Source organism: Callorhinus ursinus, unplaced genomic scaffold (assembly GCF_003265705.2).
Source record: "Callorhinus ursinus isolate GAN/ISIS: 27379988/994484 unplaced genomic scaffold, GSC_fseal_2.0 scaffold42, whole genome shotgun sequence".
Taxonomy (NCBI): Eukaryota; Metazoa; Chordata; class Mammalia; order Carnivora; family Otariidae; genus Callorhinus; species Callorhinus ursinus.
The window spans coordinates 3,404,608-3,424,967 of record NW_027397104.1 but is presented as its reverse complement, the minus strand read 5'-3'; the positions used below and the strand labels follow the sequence as shown (position 1 = coordinate 3,424,967).

General features: G+C 47.2%; 1 protein-coding gene and 1 long non-coding RNA gene across 2 annotated transcripts in view; one reads left to right on the top strand and one right to left on the bottom strand.

Moving 5' to 3' along the window:
* Window positions 1-6,158, top strand: part of LOC141370684 (uncharacterized) — a 44,273-nt gene extending 38,115 nt beyond the window's left edge. Inside the window, exon 5 of the long non-coding RNA XR_012374941.1 lies at window positions 4,202-6,158. This is a non-coding gene — a long non-coding RNA (uncharacterized lncRNA). The remainder of the gene's footprint in view (window positions 1-4,201) is intronic.
* Window positions 5,668-20,360, bottom strand: part of B4GALT1 (beta-1,4-galactosyltransferase 1) — a 53,419-nt gene continuing 38,726 nt past the window's right edge. Inside the window, exons 3-6 of the mRNA XM_025852816.2 lie at window positions 14,040-14,227; window positions 11,435-11,557; window positions 8,837-8,941; window positions 5,668-8,618 (exon numbers count right to left, since the gene is read on the bottom strand). Of these exons, the coding sequence (XP_025708601.1) occupies window positions 8,486-8,618; window positions 8,837-8,941; window positions 11,435-11,557; window positions 14,040-14,227 (549 nt within the window). The 3' untranslated portion in view covers window positions 5,668-8,485. The remainder of the gene's footprint in view (window positions 8,619-8,836; window positions 8,942-11,434; window positions 11,558-14,039; window positions 14,228-20,360) is intronic.

The following is a 20,360-nucleotide window of genomic DNA, read 5'->3' as shown; positions in this document are numbered from 1 at the left end:
GTCAGGGCCTCCCTCAGCAACAGAGCTCCTGGATTCTGGGGCCAAAGATCCGTGGGCAGTGGGGGCTCCCTCACTTCCTCCTAAGCTCACCCTTCTCACAGGGTCCTGATCAGGTGCCTCAGGCCAATCTTGCCCCTTGAGAGCCAGGGAACAGTGCCCCCTCCCATTCTTTTGGCTCTTGAGCATTTCTATTACCCCAAGTATAAAAGGCATGGATGTTCAGTCGTGCAGTGGCAAGAAACGTCCTAACTTGGGGCGCCTGGGTGGCTCAGTTGTTAAGTGTCTGCCTTCGGCTCAGGTCATGATCCCAGGGTCCTGGGATCGAGCCCCACATCGGGCTCCCTGCTCTGCGGGAAGCCTGCTGCTCCCTCTCCCACTCCCCCTGCTTGTGTTCCCTCTCTCGCTGTCTCTCCTTGTCAAATAAATAAATAAAATCTTTAAAAAAAAAAAAAACTTCCCTTAAAAAAAAAAAAGAAATGTCCTAACTTTGTTTTTCTAAATCTGAGAGAATAGCTAGAAGCTCATCGGCCCCAGCTGAGCTCCTATCCGGCCTCCATGAACATCCCCACATCCTACCACATGGGAACAGGCCACAGGCCTCCACCATTCCCTGTGGGAGGAAGCCCCCAGCTTCCTTCCAAGTCTGGGCACTGACAGAGAATGCAACCCCTCCCCCACCCCCAGGGGACAATCCAGCTCATTCTTTCAATGGGGCCAGCACCGTTAATGGCCTCAGCCCTCAGGCAACCCCCCAAACACTAAAGATTGTTACCCCAAACGGGAGCCTGGCTGTATAGTCTGTGCGGAGAAGGGAAGATCGTCTCTTCATTTTATTGCTCATGCATCTGCTCCCACAAACAATTACAGAGTAATTTCTGCACTAGATTATCCATACATTTCCCTGCCGTATATGGAAATACCATTCTGTAGTTTGCTTTTTTTTCTTATACCTCTTCCCAATCCATAAATATAGATCCACTTCATCATTCTCAATGGTCACACTGTACTTAATTGCTCGGATGCACCTCATTTTACTTAGCACAGGCCCCCACTGACGGTAGCTTCTAAGTGTTCACATTACAAGCGCTGGCTGAGTAAACACTACTGCGCATACATCTTGGTGCATGGCTTTGCTTTCGTCAGATAAATTCCTAGAAGCTGAATTGCAAGGTCGATGGAGAGGCCCACTTTTAAGATTTACTTCTCTACTGGGGCACCTGGGTCGCTCAGTTGGTTAAGCGGCTGACTCTCAATTTCAGCTCAGGTCATGATCTCAGGGTCATGGGCTCAAGCCCCACATTGGGCTGCAAGCTCAGTGCGGGGTGAGGGGTGTCTGCTGGAGAGTCTTTCTCTCCTCCCTCTGCCCCTCCCCTGCCTCGAGCATGCACGTGTGCTCTCTAAATACATAAATCTTTAAAAAAAAAGAAAAAGGATTTACTTCTCTACAGTCCACTCCCAGAAAGGTTGTACCAATGTAGCAGCATGAGGGTGGAGGCCCCCCCCGCCCTCACCCACACCAAGTCATAGGACCATCTCTCTGAAGTGTCCCTCCTGTCCTCCAGAACTCATCCTGACCCTTGGGGGCCTTCCCCTTCATCTGGACAGAACCTGTCTAGGTGACTGTTTTCATGCTTAGGTGTAATCTGGCCAAGCTTGTCATTTTTTCCTTTAAAAAGCCTCCACCTCAACCTCTAGGTTCTGCCAACGGAAAATGGGAACCAAGGGGGCACTCTGGGAGTAAGCACCTCCTTGCCCTCTAGTCCTGATGTCCGGCCAGAGTCCAAGCTCCACCTTCTCCACCCAACGCCCCCGGCGAAGGGATTGTTGTATCCGTGTCACAGCTTTGCTGCATCTAGCTTCCGTAGGGAAGAGTGTTTGTCTTAGGCAAAGGTAGCAACTGAACAGCCCGTCATCTGGGGCAGAGGCCCACGTTGGAGTCAGCAATCAAGCTGAGTGCCCATGATTTGCGGATCCTCAGGTGGCACTCCCCACATGGCCAGCTCTTCTCACACTGAAAAGCTCCGGGTGGATACTGGACTCAGCCACCTCCAGAGCAGGATGAGGTCAAGTTTGGCGACAGGGAGCTGCCTCCTTTTTAAAAAAGTTGTGGTAAAATATACTATCCTGGTCTTTTCAGCCTGCTATCACAAAAATAACATAGACTGCATGGCTTATCAACAGCGGAAATTTATTTCTCACAGTTCTGGAGGCTGGGAAGTCAAACATCAAGGTGCTGGCAGATTTGGTGTCTGGTGAGGAGCTGCTTCCCGGTTCACAGACTGATTGCCTTCTTGCTATAACCTCACATGGCAGAAGGGATGAGGGAGCTCTCTGGGTCTCTTTTATAAGGGCAGTAATCCCATGCTTGAGGGCTCGGTCTTCATGACACAACCACCTCCCAGAGGCCCCAGCTCCAAATACCATCATATTGGGAATAAAGTTTCAACGTGAATTTTGGGAGGGGGACGCATTGTCTGTAGCAAATATAACACGGAATTTATCATTTTAACCACTTTTAAGTACACGGTTCTGTGGCATTTAGTACCCTCATATTGTGCAACTATCACCACCATCCATCTTCCGAACTTTTTCATCTTCTACAACTAAAACTGGACTCATTGAACACTAACTCTCCATTCTTCCCTCTACTCACTCTCCCCTACGGCCCCAGGGCACCCGTCACCCGACTTTCTGTCTCTATAAATTTGACTACTTAGGTACCTCATATAGTGAGTGGAATCCTGTAATATTTGCCCTTTTGTTACTGGTTTATTTCACTTAGCCTAACATCTTCAAGGTTTATCCATGTTGTAGTATATGTCAGAATTTCTTTTTTTTTATTAAAGATTTTATTTATTTATCTATTTCAGAGACAGAGAGAGTGCGGGGGGGGGAGGGGCAGAGGGAGAGGGAGAGAAAGAATCCCAAGCAGACTCCAGGCCAAGCAGAGAGCCCAATGCAGAAGTTGATCCCATGACCCCAAGATCACTACAGGAGCTGAAACCAAGAGTCAGACGTCCAACTGACTGAGCCACACAGGCGCCCCAGAATTTCCTTTTTAAGGCTGAATGATATTCCATTGCATGTATACACCACATTTTGTTTATCCGTTCATCTGTTGATAGACAACTGGGTCATCTCCACCTTTTGACTGTTGTGAATAAGGCTACTATGAACATGGGTATACAAATTATCTGTTCGAGTCCTTGTTTTCATTTCTTTTGGGTATATACCCTGAAGTGGAATTACTGGACCATATGGCAATTCTATGTTTAAGTTTTTGAGGAATCACCATGTGATTTTCCACAAGGGCTGTATCATATTACATCCCCACCAGCAGTGCCCAGGGTTCCAATTTTTCCACATCCTCTGCAATATTCATCCTGCTATTTTGATGACAGCCATCTTAATTGGCACAAGGTGGTATCTCAGTGTGGTTTTGATTTGCACAGGGCAGGTAGGGGTGATCCTGCTATTTTTATAAATGAAGACTCAGAGATAAAGTGACTTCCTTCAAGGTGGTAAGAAGGGTTAACCTCAGGTACAAGAGGAAACCCAAGATCAGGGCACTTCCTACTGGGGAAAGGGCAGAACTATGCGGAGACCAGAGGTGGATTCTGGGAGCAAGTCCTGAAACAGAAGAAGAGCAAACTGAGGGCTCAGAGAGGGGAATCAACTTGCCCAGGGTTACACAGTGAGTGGGAAGGCAGAAAAGAGCCAGCAGTAATGATCATTGTTTATATGGCCTTTTCCCGGCCATCTTCCCAGGCTCCCTGCCTGGTGACCTGGCACACATCTTGCTCAAGTGCACATGTCCTTGGAGTGTCATATCCCTCTGGTTTCTGGTCTACTGACCCTAACACTCCCCACCCACAACCATGCCCTGAAGGTTCCTCTGCCTCACAGCCCAGGTACAGTTCCCTGAGCCCAGATGAAGGCAAAAGCCACGTTCCCTGCCCAGGGACTCTGCCAGAGGAGGAAGTAAGACTTGTCTGGCATGACCTGCTCAGCCAGACAAACCTCATTTTCTTTCTAACAGGGTTGAGAAGTCCCAGTTCTAAGAAACTGGCCCCGGGGAATGAGCAAACTCTCACCTCCTGGAACAAACTGGAGGAGGGGAGCCTGGAAGTGTGGTGGAGACTTGGCAACACCTAGAACTTGACCACCCTCCCCACACATGGCTTCCCTCTGTCACCAACAGCAAACAGTCCTGCCTTGGGAGGTCCCACTCATACCTGCACAAGTGCCCACCAACCTGGGTACCACGGCCCTGCCTCTGATGGACGTTTGTAAGACAGTGATTTGGCACCCAGGTCACATTCTCCCATGGAAAAAGGTACTGTGCTGGGGGACCTGGGGCCCACTGAATCCGTACTCACAACTACCAGGCTCTGCCTGGCTCACACTTGGTCTGGGTCCATGTGAAGTGGGAGACTAGAGACAGAGCACATCTCAAGGAAGTGGCCAACCCCAGGGGCCTGTCTGCGGCCCCTTCCTCCTGCCTTCTTCCCTTCCTGGCACCCTTGGAGCCCACCAGGGGTTCAAGCCCCCTTCCTCCCCAGTGCTGCCCTTCCAAACACCTTTGCTGGTGTGAGGCAAGGAAGGGGTGGGAAAACACGACTGTGAGGTCCTGGATATCTCCAGAAGGGGGCTGGTCACGTCACAGCACTAGGAAGAGGCAACAGTAGGATTTGAACCTAGGCACTCTGGTCTCTCTTAGGCACATGTCAGGTGTGTTATGCATGTTAGTACATATGTATCTGTGTGAATATGTGCATCTTTGGGGACAGAAGGGTGTTCCACTTAACCCAGACCTTCTAGCTTACAAAGCCTTCTAAGGCAGCACTTTGTCCAAAGGACCAGAGTCTTGTCGTCTCCTGTTTGAAGGTCAGATCTGAGCCCAGGGCCACCTCTGTTCAGGTCTGAAGCCCCTAGGGATCCTTCTAGCCATCACAAGGATGGGTGGGGACAGCCAGATGGCACTGTGGGGGCTATGAAGTGCTGCCCTTCCTGCTCCTGTTGCCCAGTTGGTCCCACATTCCCAGCTCCATCAGCCTGGAGAGCAGGGGTGACCCCTCCTGCACCCTGGTTTCCTTGGACACATTTCTTCCAGATGCCAATTCAATCCAACCAGCACGTAAGAGGTTGCTGGTGCCTGATCCTGGGGGCAATGAGGAGGAGGCACCCGGGGTACATACTGCCTCAGATCCTTGAGTCACAGCTAAGACCCTGGAGAATATTTACATTTCCTGGGACCGACAAGAAATCTTATTTTGTGGAATACCCATTCAAGTTACACTGAGAACACCTTGTGGAAATGGCTCTGGGGACGATCTCAGAACTACCCCAGCATTTGTTGACTATGGCAGAATGTGGCCCGAGACTTGCTAGGAAGAATGTTATTTAGATGTGGCACCAGCTACTCTGTATGTAGTAAGTGCCTGTGAGGCGCCAGTCAGTATGTTAGACACAAGCCTCAAAAACAGCAGATCCCAGTGAGGTAGGCGGAGCACAGTCAGGTGAGATTCCCCCACACACACACAAGGAGGGGGGCACAGGTGGCAGACCTTTGCTTTCCTCTGATCCTCCCAGCAGTCAGTCCCAATCATTTCCCTCCAGCCCTGGGAGAGCCCAAACCCCGGAAATCAGAAAAGAAACCACCTGAGATTACAAAGATAAGGTCATTTATTCACGTTATATTACTGGATTTTAAAGACAAAAATACAGTTGTTTTGAACACCAAGGTCAGACACACACACCGCCCCCTGCCCACTTACAATGATAAATCCATACATTTGCATACATGGGAAATCAAAACACACAACAGGTCTCTAGGACAGGAAAGCTGCCGTCCTGGCTGAGGGGGGGCACCCCACGCCCAGCCCTGAGGTCGGCAGACACCCTGCCCAGACTGAGAGCCAGCGCCAGCATTTCCTTTACCCTCTCGTGCCACGGCCGCCCTCTTTCCCAAAGTCCACTTTACAGGGTCACCAGCAACAGGATGGACAGAAACAGAGAAAAGACGCAGCATACAACAACTTCATGGTGACAACTTCCAGGTGAAGGAAATGCTCCCTAACCCTCAGCGAAAACAGGACCTGTAGCATCTTAGGAACCAGGCAAGCATGTGGGCCTGACCTGGGGCCCAAGTGGGCCCCCTGAGAGCACCAGAAGGTCAGCAAATGGGCAACAGGTGAAGCGGGATTTCCCTTGGTTCTGAGAATGAACCACATACTTGACTATTCCAATGGAACGTGAAGGGACAGGAAAACAAACAAACAAAAGTCAGAATTTTCTTTAAGAGTAAAGTAAAAAGAAATTATCACCCAGGGTATTTGTCTCCTTTCTTTTAAGGCACTTTGGAAAAGTCAGGATCTGGGGACAGAAAGAGAGGTCTTCATTCTTTGCATTTCCCAAAACTCCCTCTTAGTGCGGTCATTCTTGGTTCCACTGACATCGCTGTTCAGGAATGGGGAACTGAGAGAAAGAATACTTTTTGCATAGCCCAGCTGCTGCTGCAGCAGAAAATAATCTTTAATCAATACAAAGACTTCTGGAAAAAGAACCACGTGAGCATCCTTAAAGGCACAGGGACGACTGGGGCTGGGCACCATCTCGGCCTCCACACTAGGGGCTGGTTCCCAGGAGGTCAGGGTGGGGCTCCAGGCTGCCACCAGCTGAAGGGTCAACCCTGGGATTAAACAGCTGAATCTTCTGCCCTTAGCCCAGCCAGGCTGGACGTGGCAAGGGTGCCCAGTGGGAGGAATGCCCTTGTGCATCTTGTCCCAGGGAGGCTAAACCTCTCCCAGCAGAGATGGGTTTGGAGACGACACCCCTGTGGATCAGCCTCCCTGGAGTGGGAGCACCTGCTAAAAACCTGAGGGGGATGGGAGGCTTTAGGCACCAGAGTGGTTGTGGGGGAGTGTGGGAGGGTTCAGCTCAACTTCTTTCTAGGTGACTAATTAAAAGGCACATTCATGCTGGAGAATGAATAGTTTGTTTGACCCTGAGTGCCACAGGCAAGTTTTAGGGAACAGGCAAGAGGCGAAGGAACAAAAAACGGGGAGGAAGGAAGGAGAAAGCCAAAAAAAAAAAAAAAAAAAAGCGGGGGGGGGGGGCGGTGGGAGGAGAACGGGTCCTGCAAGGTAAGCCAGACAGTGTGGCCAGCACAGCCAAGGAGGTGGGCCCCAGACTCCACAGGGGCCAGAACAGTGATTTCCTCCCCCTCCCCAGACTCACGGGGCCAGTCAACAACCTGATGGCTGTCATTTACAACTCCACAGCCTAGGGCCCTAGCAGAAGGTCCCAGGGTGGGCTGGAAGAGGGGTGGAGGTTCCCTCCCACCTGGGGAGGGGAGGGAGGTGGGGAGCTTTGTCTAGCAAGCCTAAGCTTTTGCCTCCCTCAGAGGTCTAGCAGGATAACTCTGACCAGGGAGGCCATACCCTCAAAGGGCCTAAAGGTGATTCTGCTCTTCACAAAACCTGGCCTGCTGACTAAATCAGAGGTCCATTCATGGCCAGTACAGCATACATTAGTTTTTCCCCTAAAAAATGCTCAATCCCCTCCCCACATTTAAACACCACAATACAAATACATAAGAAATTCAAGTTTATATAGCATGCTCAGAAAAATAAATTGCAATGATTTAACACTAAATAGCTAGGCAAATCTGGATCAACACAAAATCAAGCTAGATCATAATTAGAACCCGATTTGTTCTTTCTTTAAAATACTACAAACTGCTTTTAAAAAAAAAAAAAAGTCTTTACATTCAGAAATCAGACAATCTGGAGAAAGGCCACTGAATGTGAGAACACCCAAGGCTGCCTTGTTCTTAGTGTCACCAAGAACACTAATGCTGCCTTGGAATTCACACATTAGCAGGGCAAAAGGTCCAAGGCTCAAGTTTTAAAATCCTTTTGCTACAAAAAGACACACACGCGCACACACACAGTGATTGTAGTAGTTGCATACCACTAAAAGAAGGTGGGGAAGGGGTAAAATGAGAATGGTTGAGATTGTGTTTGTCTGTTAAAATATGCAAACAAAAAACATCACACCAATCTGATTTCAGCAGCACTCTCCGATTTTTCATAAAGTAATAATACCACAATTTAAAGCGAAATTCTTACCTATTTCAAAACAAATTAGCAGTTTATCACTGGGAATGAGTCCCACAGTCACCAAATTTTGGGCTGCGTACTGATTCTTTGGGGTGACACTGTGAACATGCCGAGAATCCCCCAAAGGCTGATGGTTTCTACATTTACAAATACCTTGTAGAGCTAAGAAGTCACATGCCGAGCCAAGTTGGGCGCAAAATGTCCCACTCATCCTGGTCATCTGGAAAGGCATCTGAATGATGAATGAAGGGGGCCTATCACTCCGATTGTTAAGAATGAAAGGGACCAGCCCAGCAGATTGGCAGAGACACAGAGCAAAGGTCCCTGGTCATTTTCAGGTCTCTTATTAGTGTACCGAAATGCTAGCTCGGTGTCCCGATGTCCACTGTGATTTTGGTATACAATGGGTTTCTCTCTATGTCCAACACCTTGTAAGTGAGTGTGTTCAAACCATCCGAGAGCATGGTCTCCTTTGTATGTGCAATTCGGTCAAACCTACAGGGAAAAGATAGGCAAAGGGTTGGTGTCAAAACAGAAATCTTAAGAAAAAAGCATTAAACATTTGTCCTTCATCACATGCCCACCTACTGTACCAGTCCCCTGGACAGAACCCTCCCTCTCCCTCAAGGCATGGAGCCCTCTAGAGCCTCATTCCTGCGGCCTCCCCCCGTCTGAAAGGAGAAAGAAGGAATGTAAATGAAAAAAGAACACACCTCTGGGGATTGGGTTCATTTTTCTTGTCTCTTGAGTGGCGGATCATCCGACACTTGCCAACCACAGCATTTGGGCGAGATACGGACATACCTTTAAAAACTAATCTGCGAGGAGTAAAAGGACAATTCATCATTGCACAGCTGCCATAAGACTTGGCTCCAAAAGCCCCGGCTGCAAGACTTGTGCTCCATCCACCATCTTGTTTACTGTTCTCACTCAACCCATTCCCCGGCCACTGGGGTACTGGACCAAACACACACTAAGTCCCCAGGTCCATTTACCACAGGTTCTGTAGTCTGTGTTGGTGACTGTTCTGGGCCAGGCACTGGGGGTGTCTGCCCTCATAGAACTTAAAGTGCACACTTAGAACACAGGACCATCAGTGTCAGGATGGAGGCAAGGAGCGGAGGTAGGGTTGAGCACTTGAGGAGAAGCCACTCATTTTCCCTGAGCAAGACTAGGGGGATGCCTGGGTGGCTCAGTTGTTAAGCATCTGTCTTCAGCTCGGGTCACGATCTCAGGGTCCTGGGATCGAGTCCCACATCGGACTCCCTGCTCAGCAGGGGGCCTGCTTCTCCCTCTCCCGCTCCCCCTGCTTGTGTTCCTGCTCTATCTCTCTCTCTCTGTCACATAAATAAATAAATAATAAATAAATAAATAAATAAATAAATAAATAAATAAATAAATAAAAAAGACTAGGCAGAGCCAGTTGTGAAGATGAAGGGGTGCTAGAGCATTTCGGGCACCCAGGGCAGCTGAGGCAAAGGCAGAGAGACAGAGCAAACACAGGGTCCTCAGGGAGCAACACAAACTTCTGGGGACTTGTGGACAGAGTCTGGAGTAGGAAGTGGTCAGAGATGAGGCTGGAAAGAAGGGTGAAGGCTACATGATGGAAGCCTTCCCAGAGCTTTATAGCAGCTTTATAGCATGCCAGCGATCAGTGCCGGTGTCTGAAAGGGACATAATATACAGTTCCCCAAAAATGTTTGGCCAAAGGCAAGTCTCTCTGATAAGCACCGTAAGGATGGAGAACAGAGAAAAAGACAAGAGGCAGCCAGAACAGGATGGAAGATTCTGTGTAGGTCTGGGGGAAAGGAATGAGGGCCAAAGCCAAAGCCTTGACAGCAGCAGTTCAAGTTAGTTAAGAGGCAGGCCTGGCTGGTCCTGGATGACTCAAAGGTTTCTTATGGCCTCGGCTCCCCTGGTCCTGATCTCGTGCCTCACACACAGCGAGCAGGTGCATAAGACACACCTTTATCCTTCAAGAAAGCTGCTCCACAAATCACTCTGCCTTCTAGTCCCTCCACCCTCAGGGCTCCCTCCCCACTAACCCTCTACACTGCTCAGATCTGTGGCATCACATTGGCCCTGAATGCCATCCCATGGGCCCCCTGTTTGCCCAGGTGGTGCTGTGGAAGAAATTGTATAATCTGTCTGGACCCCCTATCCGGGGCTTCAGTGGCCTCCCCACCGGGCCTGCAGGACACAGTGCTCTGTATGCTGAAGGTGCTTGATCATCAATCTGCATGCGCTCCAACTCTGATTTCTCCCAGGCCGATAGTAAAGACTTGAGTCTATGACAGGTTCTCGCACCAAGCTAAATGTGACTGCCTTGGGTGCTGCCCAGACACACACCTTTTGGGAATGGATGAAATAATGTACTCCAATTCAGGAATGTGCTAGGGTTTATTCTGATATCAAGCTCAGTGACAAGCTCAGACTAGCTCCCAGAGGGAGAAGGCACTTCTTATCCATGGCCGGCAGGGTTGAAGTCTCCATGGCCAGGGAGAACTCGGCAGAATGTGGTTTCAAATGCCATTAGAATTTTTTTTTTACCCTCTGCAATGACAACCCCCATGATAAAGGCTTACCAGCTTATAAGGAGCCCTTGGGGTGTGGGTGGGGCGGGGCTGGCAGTGGAGAGATGGTCGTGGGGAAGGGGCTGTTCACAGAAGTTCATTATACTACTCAGTCCTCTTTCGCGTATGTTAAAAGTGTTCCAGAATAAACAAATAACATAGAGATTCTGTAAAGGAACTTAGGATCCCGCCCAAAGAAACTTATTTCATAATCAAACGGGACCACAATGAAATGCCGAATTTTTGCAAAGCACACATGTTTACTTCTTCAGGACAAAACAGCATGTGGTATAAATCAAAGTAAACTCAACCCTTCACTTGGTTTTCATTTTGCATGTTCCAAGGCTAATGCAAAAATCACAGAAGCTAATCTTCCTAAAGACATTCTTCAGCACCTATGGTACCTACTGCGGGGCACACTTAAGAATGTGGGCCAAGGGTTGCTTGGGTGGCTCAGTCGGTTAAGCATCTGGCTTCGGCTCAGGTCATGATCCCAGGGTCCTGGGATTGAGTCCCTCATCAGCCTCCTTGCTCAGGCGAGAGCCTGCTTCTCCCTCTGCCTGCCACTCTCCCTGCTTGTACTCTCTCTCTGATAAATAAATAAAATCTTAAAAAAAAAAAAAAAAGAATGTGGGCCAAGTGGGGACTGTATCCCACCTGAGGAGCAATCCTTGCAGAATAACCAGGTGCTGAGTGAAAGGAGACAGAGAAGAAAGAGATCTAAGTTGTGACCGTTACCTGTTAAAAATGTCATCATCTTCACCTCCCCAGCCCCAGTAGTTATTAGGAAATCCATTGATGGTGAGAAACTGTTGTTTACTTAGAGCAGAGACACCTCCAAAATACTGAACGTAAGGCAGGCTGGGGGAGAAACACACACACAAAGACCAGTGGTTAGGTAAGTCGACTTTTCAAAATAAAGCATGCTCAAAGCATAAACCCTTCTAGTGTTATATTTATTCTCTGGGACTTCTTAATTGGGGATTTATGAGGGTTTTCTTTGTTTTGTTTTTCTATCAGACTCAGATGATCCTAGAGAAGACACAGATATCAAAAAGTAGAATCTTGCTCTAAGAATACTGTGTTGCTTCTGTGGTTACCTGGAAAATCAGTCAGTGACAAAAGCATAAGCCCACTTCTGGTGCCCCGTTCAGGAACCTGCTTTTCCATATGTCCTGCTCCTGCATGGGAAATCTTTATCCAGGACATCCTAGAAACTGAGATTGGGGTAAAGCCTCCCTGTGCCCACCTGGTTATGCCCTCCCTTCCCACCCTCAGCCCATCTACCAGTCTAACTTTCATTCTTCACAGGCATACTGGTTTCAACACTGACCCCAACAGTCAAAACAGTATTTCTGAAAATCTGCTCAAATAACATTTTCTAGAAAATTTCTACCACATCCTGACTTAGCAAAATGTGTAAGGGTGAATCTATTTTGACATGTTTTCAAGCAGTAGGGCATCTGGACTCTCATCTTTCCACACCTTTTGGTATTTTACTATTTCAACAGTGATGAAATGTTAAGATTCAGGTCACGTCCAGAAGCCTGGCAAAGGCTTTCCCGTGGGGCCTTTAAAGGCTGTGGTTTTTGTGATGACCTTGTGTGCAGCACCAAACTACACTAGGGCTCTTACTGGAATCCAGAGTGACTAAAAATACATCACATAGATTAAAGAAAACTCTTAAGTCGGACTTCGAGGGGGAAGTCAGCCAAACCATACAGAACATATGAAAGAAAAAGGTGCAATTATTATTTTCAAAATACATTCAGAACATCTGACTGTGAGTCTCCACAAAGATCCCTGGGGGCCTGCTTCACTGAGTCAAAGGTAATCTATCTGTAATTAGGTGTCATCACTTAGATGCCCAGTCACCCACCGTTGGGCATACCTCACACTACAGTCTGTGCCTGATTACAAGGGAGGGTTTGAAGCAGGTGGCCAAGCCAATAAGGTTTCTCCCAATCAGTGTTTATACAAAAAGGACTCTTGGTGACCTCACAGGAAAGTACATGCCGAGATGGTGAGATTCGGTTTTGCCGTCTGTGTTGGTTTCTCTGACCAACCGCCTGTCCCCCAAGTCTGACTGGTTCTGGGTAAAACAGGCATGGTGCTGTGGCAAAGAATGAAGGCATCACCACCATGCTTCAAGGGGGGGATGTGGAGGGGGCAGGGTTTGAGCCTGTGTATCTCAAAGAGAAGAAGATACACAAACAGGGAGGTAGGGAGGGGGGGTGGGGGAGGGGGGGGGGGGGGGGGGAGGGGGGAGGGTGATGTTTACAGCCAAATTCTCCCCTCCTTAAGACAGCAATTTAGGCGCTGGTCTGGGGGAAGGACTTCACAGCATCCCTATTTTCTTTTCTTTTCTTTTCTTTTTAATTAAGTAGGCTCCGTGGCCAACGTAGGGCTTGAACTCACGGCCCCGACATCGAGAGGCACATGCTCTACCAACTGAGCCAGCCAGGTGCCCCTTAGCATCCCTGTTTTCATCTCCCAGCCCTCATTCCCCCAGCAAGAGAGGATAGAAAGAAATTATGGGAATAAAATGAGTCTGAAAGACAGCATCTGTATCTAAACCAAGGGACTGCTGGTCAGCACAGGCCTGCCACACTGGGGTAGTCAGCCTAAGCCATGGATGCCCAGCACACAGCTTCCTGGAACTTCAGGCTGACTTAAAGCAGTGAGGGAAGGGTCAGTTTACTCAACTAATAGGTGATTTAAAACAATTTTATGTTAATATAAACATGGATAATTATGGAACAAAATGCAGATTTATTTTTTTAAGATTTAAAAAAAAAAAAAGGACTACAAGGTTATTTTCCACCTATAACAATATGCTTTGGATTATACCGCTGCCCTTGGGGACAGGCATCAGTTGGCCTCCTCAATAGGGGCATTTTGATGGAAATGTCTGGGTCCCAATGTCCAGACAGAAGCCTGTGTTTTGCAGGGAAACAGTATCATGTTCTTTCTTAATTAAGTACCAAGGTACATCTGCTAAGGTACCCAAACCCAAGAATTTACTGGGGGGAAATGATTCCAATTTGCTTCCCAAACTGGGTGGAGGGGGAGGGGATAGAAGCAAGGAAATACAGCATCTGTTTGGAGCCTCCAGGCTAGAGCCATCCAAAACACAAACACTCCTCTTGCCTGGATGTGCAGGGATATGAGTGTTTCTGAATTTTCATGTTCCTCCTCAAACCGTAACTGACTCTGGCCTTAAAAAGCACCCTATTCTCAGGGGAAGGATTCTCCTCTGGAACCTAAAGAGAGACTCCGGGGCTGGCGGAGCTGCATTTCCTAGTCGTCAGGTTTTCCATAGCTTCTGGTGGATATCTCTTACCTAAATCCAAACTTATCCATGGCCACAGAGATGTGCCGTGGCTGTGAGAAACACCTGTAGGCGTTGTGGTCGTTCATTGGAATGAGGTCCACATCGCTAAACACAAAGCAGTTGTAGTCATAGTCCTTCAAGGCCTCTTGAAAGCCAATGTTGAGGAGTTTAGCACGGTTGAACATGGTTTCTCCAGCCTGGGGCAGAAACAGAAGAAGTGCTATCAGATATCGTGAGGCCCCTGAACAGAACACTCACACGGACTGGTCACCTGCCGACTACATGTGATCCTTAGTCCACTCATTTTTTCTGCTCTCACTTTACAAATCAATACCAAATGGCATGCCCTGCGTCAGCATTCCCTTTTCTAGGAATTGAATTATCACGTAGGACTTGCAAATATGCAAAAATGAACTTGCTCACCGTGGGATTTTTATCACAGCAAAAGACTGCAAACAATGCCATAAGCATTGCTAAGGAACTGGTTAAATAATTTATGTAACATCCACATAATTGGGATAGAGTTGTTAAAAAAATAAGGAAGCTCTTAAAGGAAATGATTTTCAAGACAGTATTGTTAGGTGAAAAAGCATTTAAACATATGTGTCATATATTTAATATACTTTATTTAGACTAACTCCCATAAAGATAGCCAGGAAACTGGTACCTATGGACTTTACACTTCTTCCCTCTTTGTATGGCTGATTATGGGTCTGACTATTGTATGCCTTCGCAGGTATCTGTCATTAAACTAGGTACCAGAAGGGGCGCCTGGGTGGCTAAGTCGTTAAGCATCTGCCTTTGGCTCAGGTCATGATCCCAGGGTCCTGGGATGGAGCCCCGCATCGGGCTCCCTGCTCCACGGGAAGCCTGCTTCTCCCTCTCCCACTCCCCCTGCTTGTGTTCCCTCTCTCGCTATGTCTCTGTCAAATAAATAAATAAAATCTTAAAAAAAAAAAAAAAACTAGGTACCAGAGAAATATGGTGAACCCAAGTCAGTCTCTGCTCTCATTGTGTTCACAACGTAGGGTAGGAAGCTGTGTGACACACGCTATGATAGAAACAGAGTGTATGAGAGAGAAGAAGACACCTGCTTCAGGATGCCAACCACTGGGTCCCGAAGCACCAAGTCTGTTGGTGCAAAGGTACTTCATATTTTATTTACTTATTTTCAGCCCCCCCACTAGAATATAACTCAATGAAAGCTGGAATTTTTAACTTTTTATTCACCCAATGCCTAGAACACTGCCTGGCATACTATAAGAGCTCAATAAATAACTGCTGGATGGATGGATGGATGGATGGATGGATGGATGGATGGATGGATGGATAAGTAGACCAAGGGATGGGTTTCAACAAACAATGGTAGATGACAATTCTGGGAAGCTTCAACCAAAGGGTTCCCTCAGGGTCACCACCAAGAGTCTCTGCTCTTAACCACAGCCCCAGGTTAGTAAGGACAGTAACAGCATCCACACTGCCACCTAGCAGTCCACAAGCCCTTCCATACGCGTACTCTCATCCCGGCCAGAATCCTCCCAACAATGCCATGAAGAAACTAAGGTACAAAAGTGACACAGCTGGTGCTGGACCCAACACTCTGAAATCCTCATTTAGTGCTCTCCCAATATCTCTTGGGATCAACAAGATCAGGGCCTTCAACTTTGGTGGAAAGTATATCTCCCAAGGGTCTGCAGTGGCTATACAATCTCAAAGGTGGGATCCCCAACATCCTCTCTCTAGGCCCCGAAGAAAGGATTTGGAAACTGGTGCTCTATAGGCTCCCTGTGCGAGTACAGAGCATATGGACGGTGCCACAGCTGCCCAACTCAGGTGGGTGACTCAGAGAAACAAACCACTTAAGAAACACAAGTATCAGGAAGTCAGCCAAGAGAATAGTGAATGAATTAAGGAAACATTTTATATAAGAACTCCTTTCTTCAGCCCATGACAAAGCTTTCTAATCATACATGGTGAAAGGAGAAGGCTGAGCCCAATGGCACACACTGTGTTCTTTAGTTGTACCCACCAGTTAAGAGTCATTCAGAATCCTGCCTTCAGCTAATTCTCTGTAAGTCTTGAGGTGAAAAGAAGTTTAAAGTTTAGAAACCAGATATGAAAACTATAAAGGTGTTGTAATTACTATTATTACAACACACTGCTAAAGTTCTTTGGGAGATGTGACATGCAAGGCATAGGATAAGTGTTTTACATGCTTTTAAACATCTCAACAATCTTTTAACAACCTTCATCCCAAACCAGACTTACTTCATTCTTCCCAGACCCATCTCCCTTCTGGCAGTTCGGAGAGAGATCTGCACCTGGTACTTTCCATCTTGCTCCTCTAGCCCCATGAAGACCCTAAGAGTTAGCTTTCTCTGAATATTTTCAAACACAATGCAGCCCCACTGATCACTTTTCCAACAAGTGAAAGGGTGTTCCAACAAAGCCTTTTCACACCCAGGTAGTAGACTCCCTGAGGGTGGCCACCCAATACTCCCTTCTCTTGGTACATTCTCTAATAACAGGGGCAGGGAGCTCTTGATGGCTATGCCCAAACCAAAGGGCCTGGCCTGCTAGCCATGACTGTTTGAACTAAGCAGATGTCTGACTGAGACTATACCAAGCATTTTTCCTCTCCCAGGAACTGCCAATTTGGAACCATGAATGGGCACCTCTGGCACCACACCCCAAGGACAATGGTAGCCTAGAGGAGAAACCCAAGGAGCAGATCTATCCTATCCTTTTCCCTACTTGTGGCATAATAGTTCCTTCAACTCAATAAGGCACTTCAGTGTCTGGTCCACAGTTAAAATTAATCAGCCAGTTTTCTAAAATAGCCTGCACTGTATATCACTCCTCTCATCCTGGCTCCACCTCTGTGATTCTGGGAGAGGGAAAAGGTGGGGTACATTCTTGCAGGTGTAATTTCCTACTGGGGCCCTTAGGAACATCAGAGCAGCAGAATGGTAGATAAGGAAAGTCTGTGTCTTCCCCTTCCTCCCCTGGGATTATAGAAAAGTTAACTCTAGGCTTCTTTGGGTGAAATGGTGTAACACCTTGGGTAACTTTCTTGATAAGAAAGACAGGTCCTAGCAAGCCTGTCAACCCCCACCACTAACTTCCTCTCCAGGGGGTGGGAAGACATCCAGCCTTCATTCCTGCCTCTTCTCAATGGACACATGCATCCAGTGTGTCTGCTACTTCCTTCCCTCAGGTAAATATTTATCAAGCACCACTACTGTCCAGCCACGCCAAATACATAGTTGTGACGGACACATGTTTTTTTGTTTTTTTTTTTTGACACATGCATTTTTATCCCAGGAATGCCTGCTTCTTGGCTTCCTAGCTATGTGACTTTGGGTAAATCACACCTCTAGGTCTCCATTTCCTCATCTGGTTATTTGGATACCAACAGGTGAGCTTTATTAGATGAGACAATGCATGAACAGGCCTTTGCACACTGCCTGGCAACAAATGTCAGCTACCATCATTATTCTAGGAGTAGGTCTTCCCATGCATCTTGAACAGACCTTTCAAATTGTCTCCTAGAAATCCAACATGGAGACTTCCCCTTCTCTAGTGTTTGTGTGTGTCCTTCCCAATCAGCTTCAAGAAACTTCCCAAATCCTGCTTCTCTGACTGGGGGCGGGGGAGGGGGTCCAATAAGGATTAAGGCTCAAGTGAGTTAGCCTGTGGCTCACAAAATGAGAATCTCTATAGCAACAAGAGAAAGTCTGAGACCTTTAGAGGTATGATATGCTCGGGAAGTCACACATGAAGAGGAACTGGCGCTCTGAGAGCAGAGGTCCCTCTGAAAGGCCGAGTTTTTTAGTACAGGTTTTGTCTTACTTTGGTAGATAAGAGTTATACATATCCATTCCTTCAAGGGCAACTGGCTCCTCTTAAGAGAAGGAGAGGATAGGAAGAAAGAAGAAAGGACAGAAATGGTATGACATTCCCACAGCTGGACAGAGAAGCTGTCTCACCAATCAAAGCTCGCAGAAAAACCTATAAACCTTTTATGACTGGGCCTGTACCTAAAAATGGGTGTAACAGTCAGTCAAGCAAAGCCAACAATACCAGAAGGGAGAGGACAAGCTCCTCGGGGAGCGGAAAGGAGGAAGCGGCTGCCTCCAGACACCTCAAACAACAAACCCAGGGCCTTTCTGGCAGATCTACATGGCAGGGACAAATGTCCTAAGAAGCATCAGAAGCAACTTGTTCTCTTTAAGACTGGTAACACCTTTCTCTAGAGCCCTCATTTATACTAAGGAGAGCAAGTGGTATGTCCACTGAAAACAGAACCCTCATACACTGATGGTGGGAATGTGAAATGGTGCAGCCATTTTAGAAAATAGTCTGGCAGCTCCTCAGACTGGACGGATAAACAAAGAGTTACCACATGATCCAGCGATTCCACTCCTAGGTATATACCCAAGAGAAATGAAAACTTATGTCCAGAGGAGCCTGGGTGGCTCAGTCGTTTGGCATCTGCCTTCGGCTCGGGTTGTGATCCCAGGGTCTTGGGATCGAGCCCCGCATCGGGCTCCCTGCTCGGCGGAAAGCCTGCTTCTCCCTGTGCCTCTCCCTCTCTATCTGCTTGTGTTCCCTCTCTCGCTGTGTGTCTCTCTCTCTGTCAAATAAATAGATAAAATCTTAAAAAAAAAAAAGAAAGAAAGAAAGAAAAGAAAACTTATGTCCACACAAAAACTTGTCCACAAAATTCATAACAGCATTATTCAAAATAGATAAAAAGTAGAAACAAACCAAATGTCTGTCAACTAATGAATGGATAAATATAATGTAGTATATCCCTACAATGCAATGTTATTCAGCAATAAAAAAGAATGAATACTGAGACATGCTATCACATGGATAAACCTTGAAAACATCATATTAAGTTAAAGAAGCCAGTCACAAAGGACCACAGATTGCAAGATTTCATTTATATGAAATGTCCAGAACAGGCAAATCTATAGAGACAGAAGGTAGATTAGTGGTTGCCTAGGCCAGGGGAAATGAAGGGCTGTAGAAGCTAAGAAATACCAGGTTTACTTTTGGTGCAATGAAAATATTCTAAAATTGATTACGGTGATGGATGCACAACTCCTGAATATACCAAAAGCCACTGGATTATGTACTTTAAATAGGTGAATTGTATGGTATACAATTATATCTCAATAAAGTGATTATCAGAAAGAAAAAAGAAGTTAAGAAAAAAGAGAAAGGCTAGCTCCAGAGGCAGAAGAGGACCAAGGATCATATTTCTCCTTCTATCTCATATATTCATTCTTGTCATTTAGTAGCTGTAGGGATACAGAAAAGGAAAAGACACAGGCCCAGCTTTTGAGTAGTTCTGAGTTAAACAGGCAATTATAATGGGCTGATATGGAGATGAAGACACTGATCAAATCCTAGGGGATTGGAAAAGCATGAGAAGAGTGTTCCTAGAAGAGAAAGCAGCATTTGTCAAGGCTGTGGGGGAAAAAAAAGAACCATTCAAGAAGCTACAAGAAATACAGAATGGGGAAGCCAGAATAAGACATGAGGGTGAATGGGGACCAAATCCTGCCGGGGAGAGGGAGGCTGGGAACTCTATTAAAGTACTCAGGCTTTGTCTTTTATTTAGGCCATGGGGAGCCCTTGAAGATTTTAAACAAAGATTATGTTTTACATGTCAAGGAGGGACTTGTGCCCTATCCCACAACTGAAAGCAGGGAGATCTGTTTGGAAGCTGTCACATGATTCACATGAGAAATGGAGAGTAGGCAGTAATGGTGGGCAGGTAGAGAACGCCTTCCTCCAAGGGCTAACGCAAGGGCTCCATGTTCCCATTTCGTGCCTCACCTGCTCCCTGGGCACGTGCACTGTACCCACAAGCAGCCTTCGTGGGGCTTTTAGAATAGGTACCAGAGTCTGGTCTAATCCCCAGGCAAATCCTGACTGTGGTTAAGGTAAGAGCAGCTTCTCCTTATTACAGCAAGACACACGACCAACTGCAGAAGGCCATGGCCTCTCTTGACCAAGTTCTAACGGTCTCTAAAGGATTGGTTAAACTACCCTGCCTTCCCTGGATGTTAGGCCCATGTGTATACACCGGTAGACACTTCCCCCAACCATGACAGCTTGGGGACTGACCACCTGGCCCCTCCTCCACCAAAAGACACAGCAACAATGAGGTTGGAAACAGCAAACCAAAGCCAAGACTCAATGAATCAGAATCTCTATGTGATGGGAGAACAATTTTGCTCCCATACACATGCCCTGGCCCATCACAAAGCCAGACACACACACACACACACACACACACACACACACACACACACA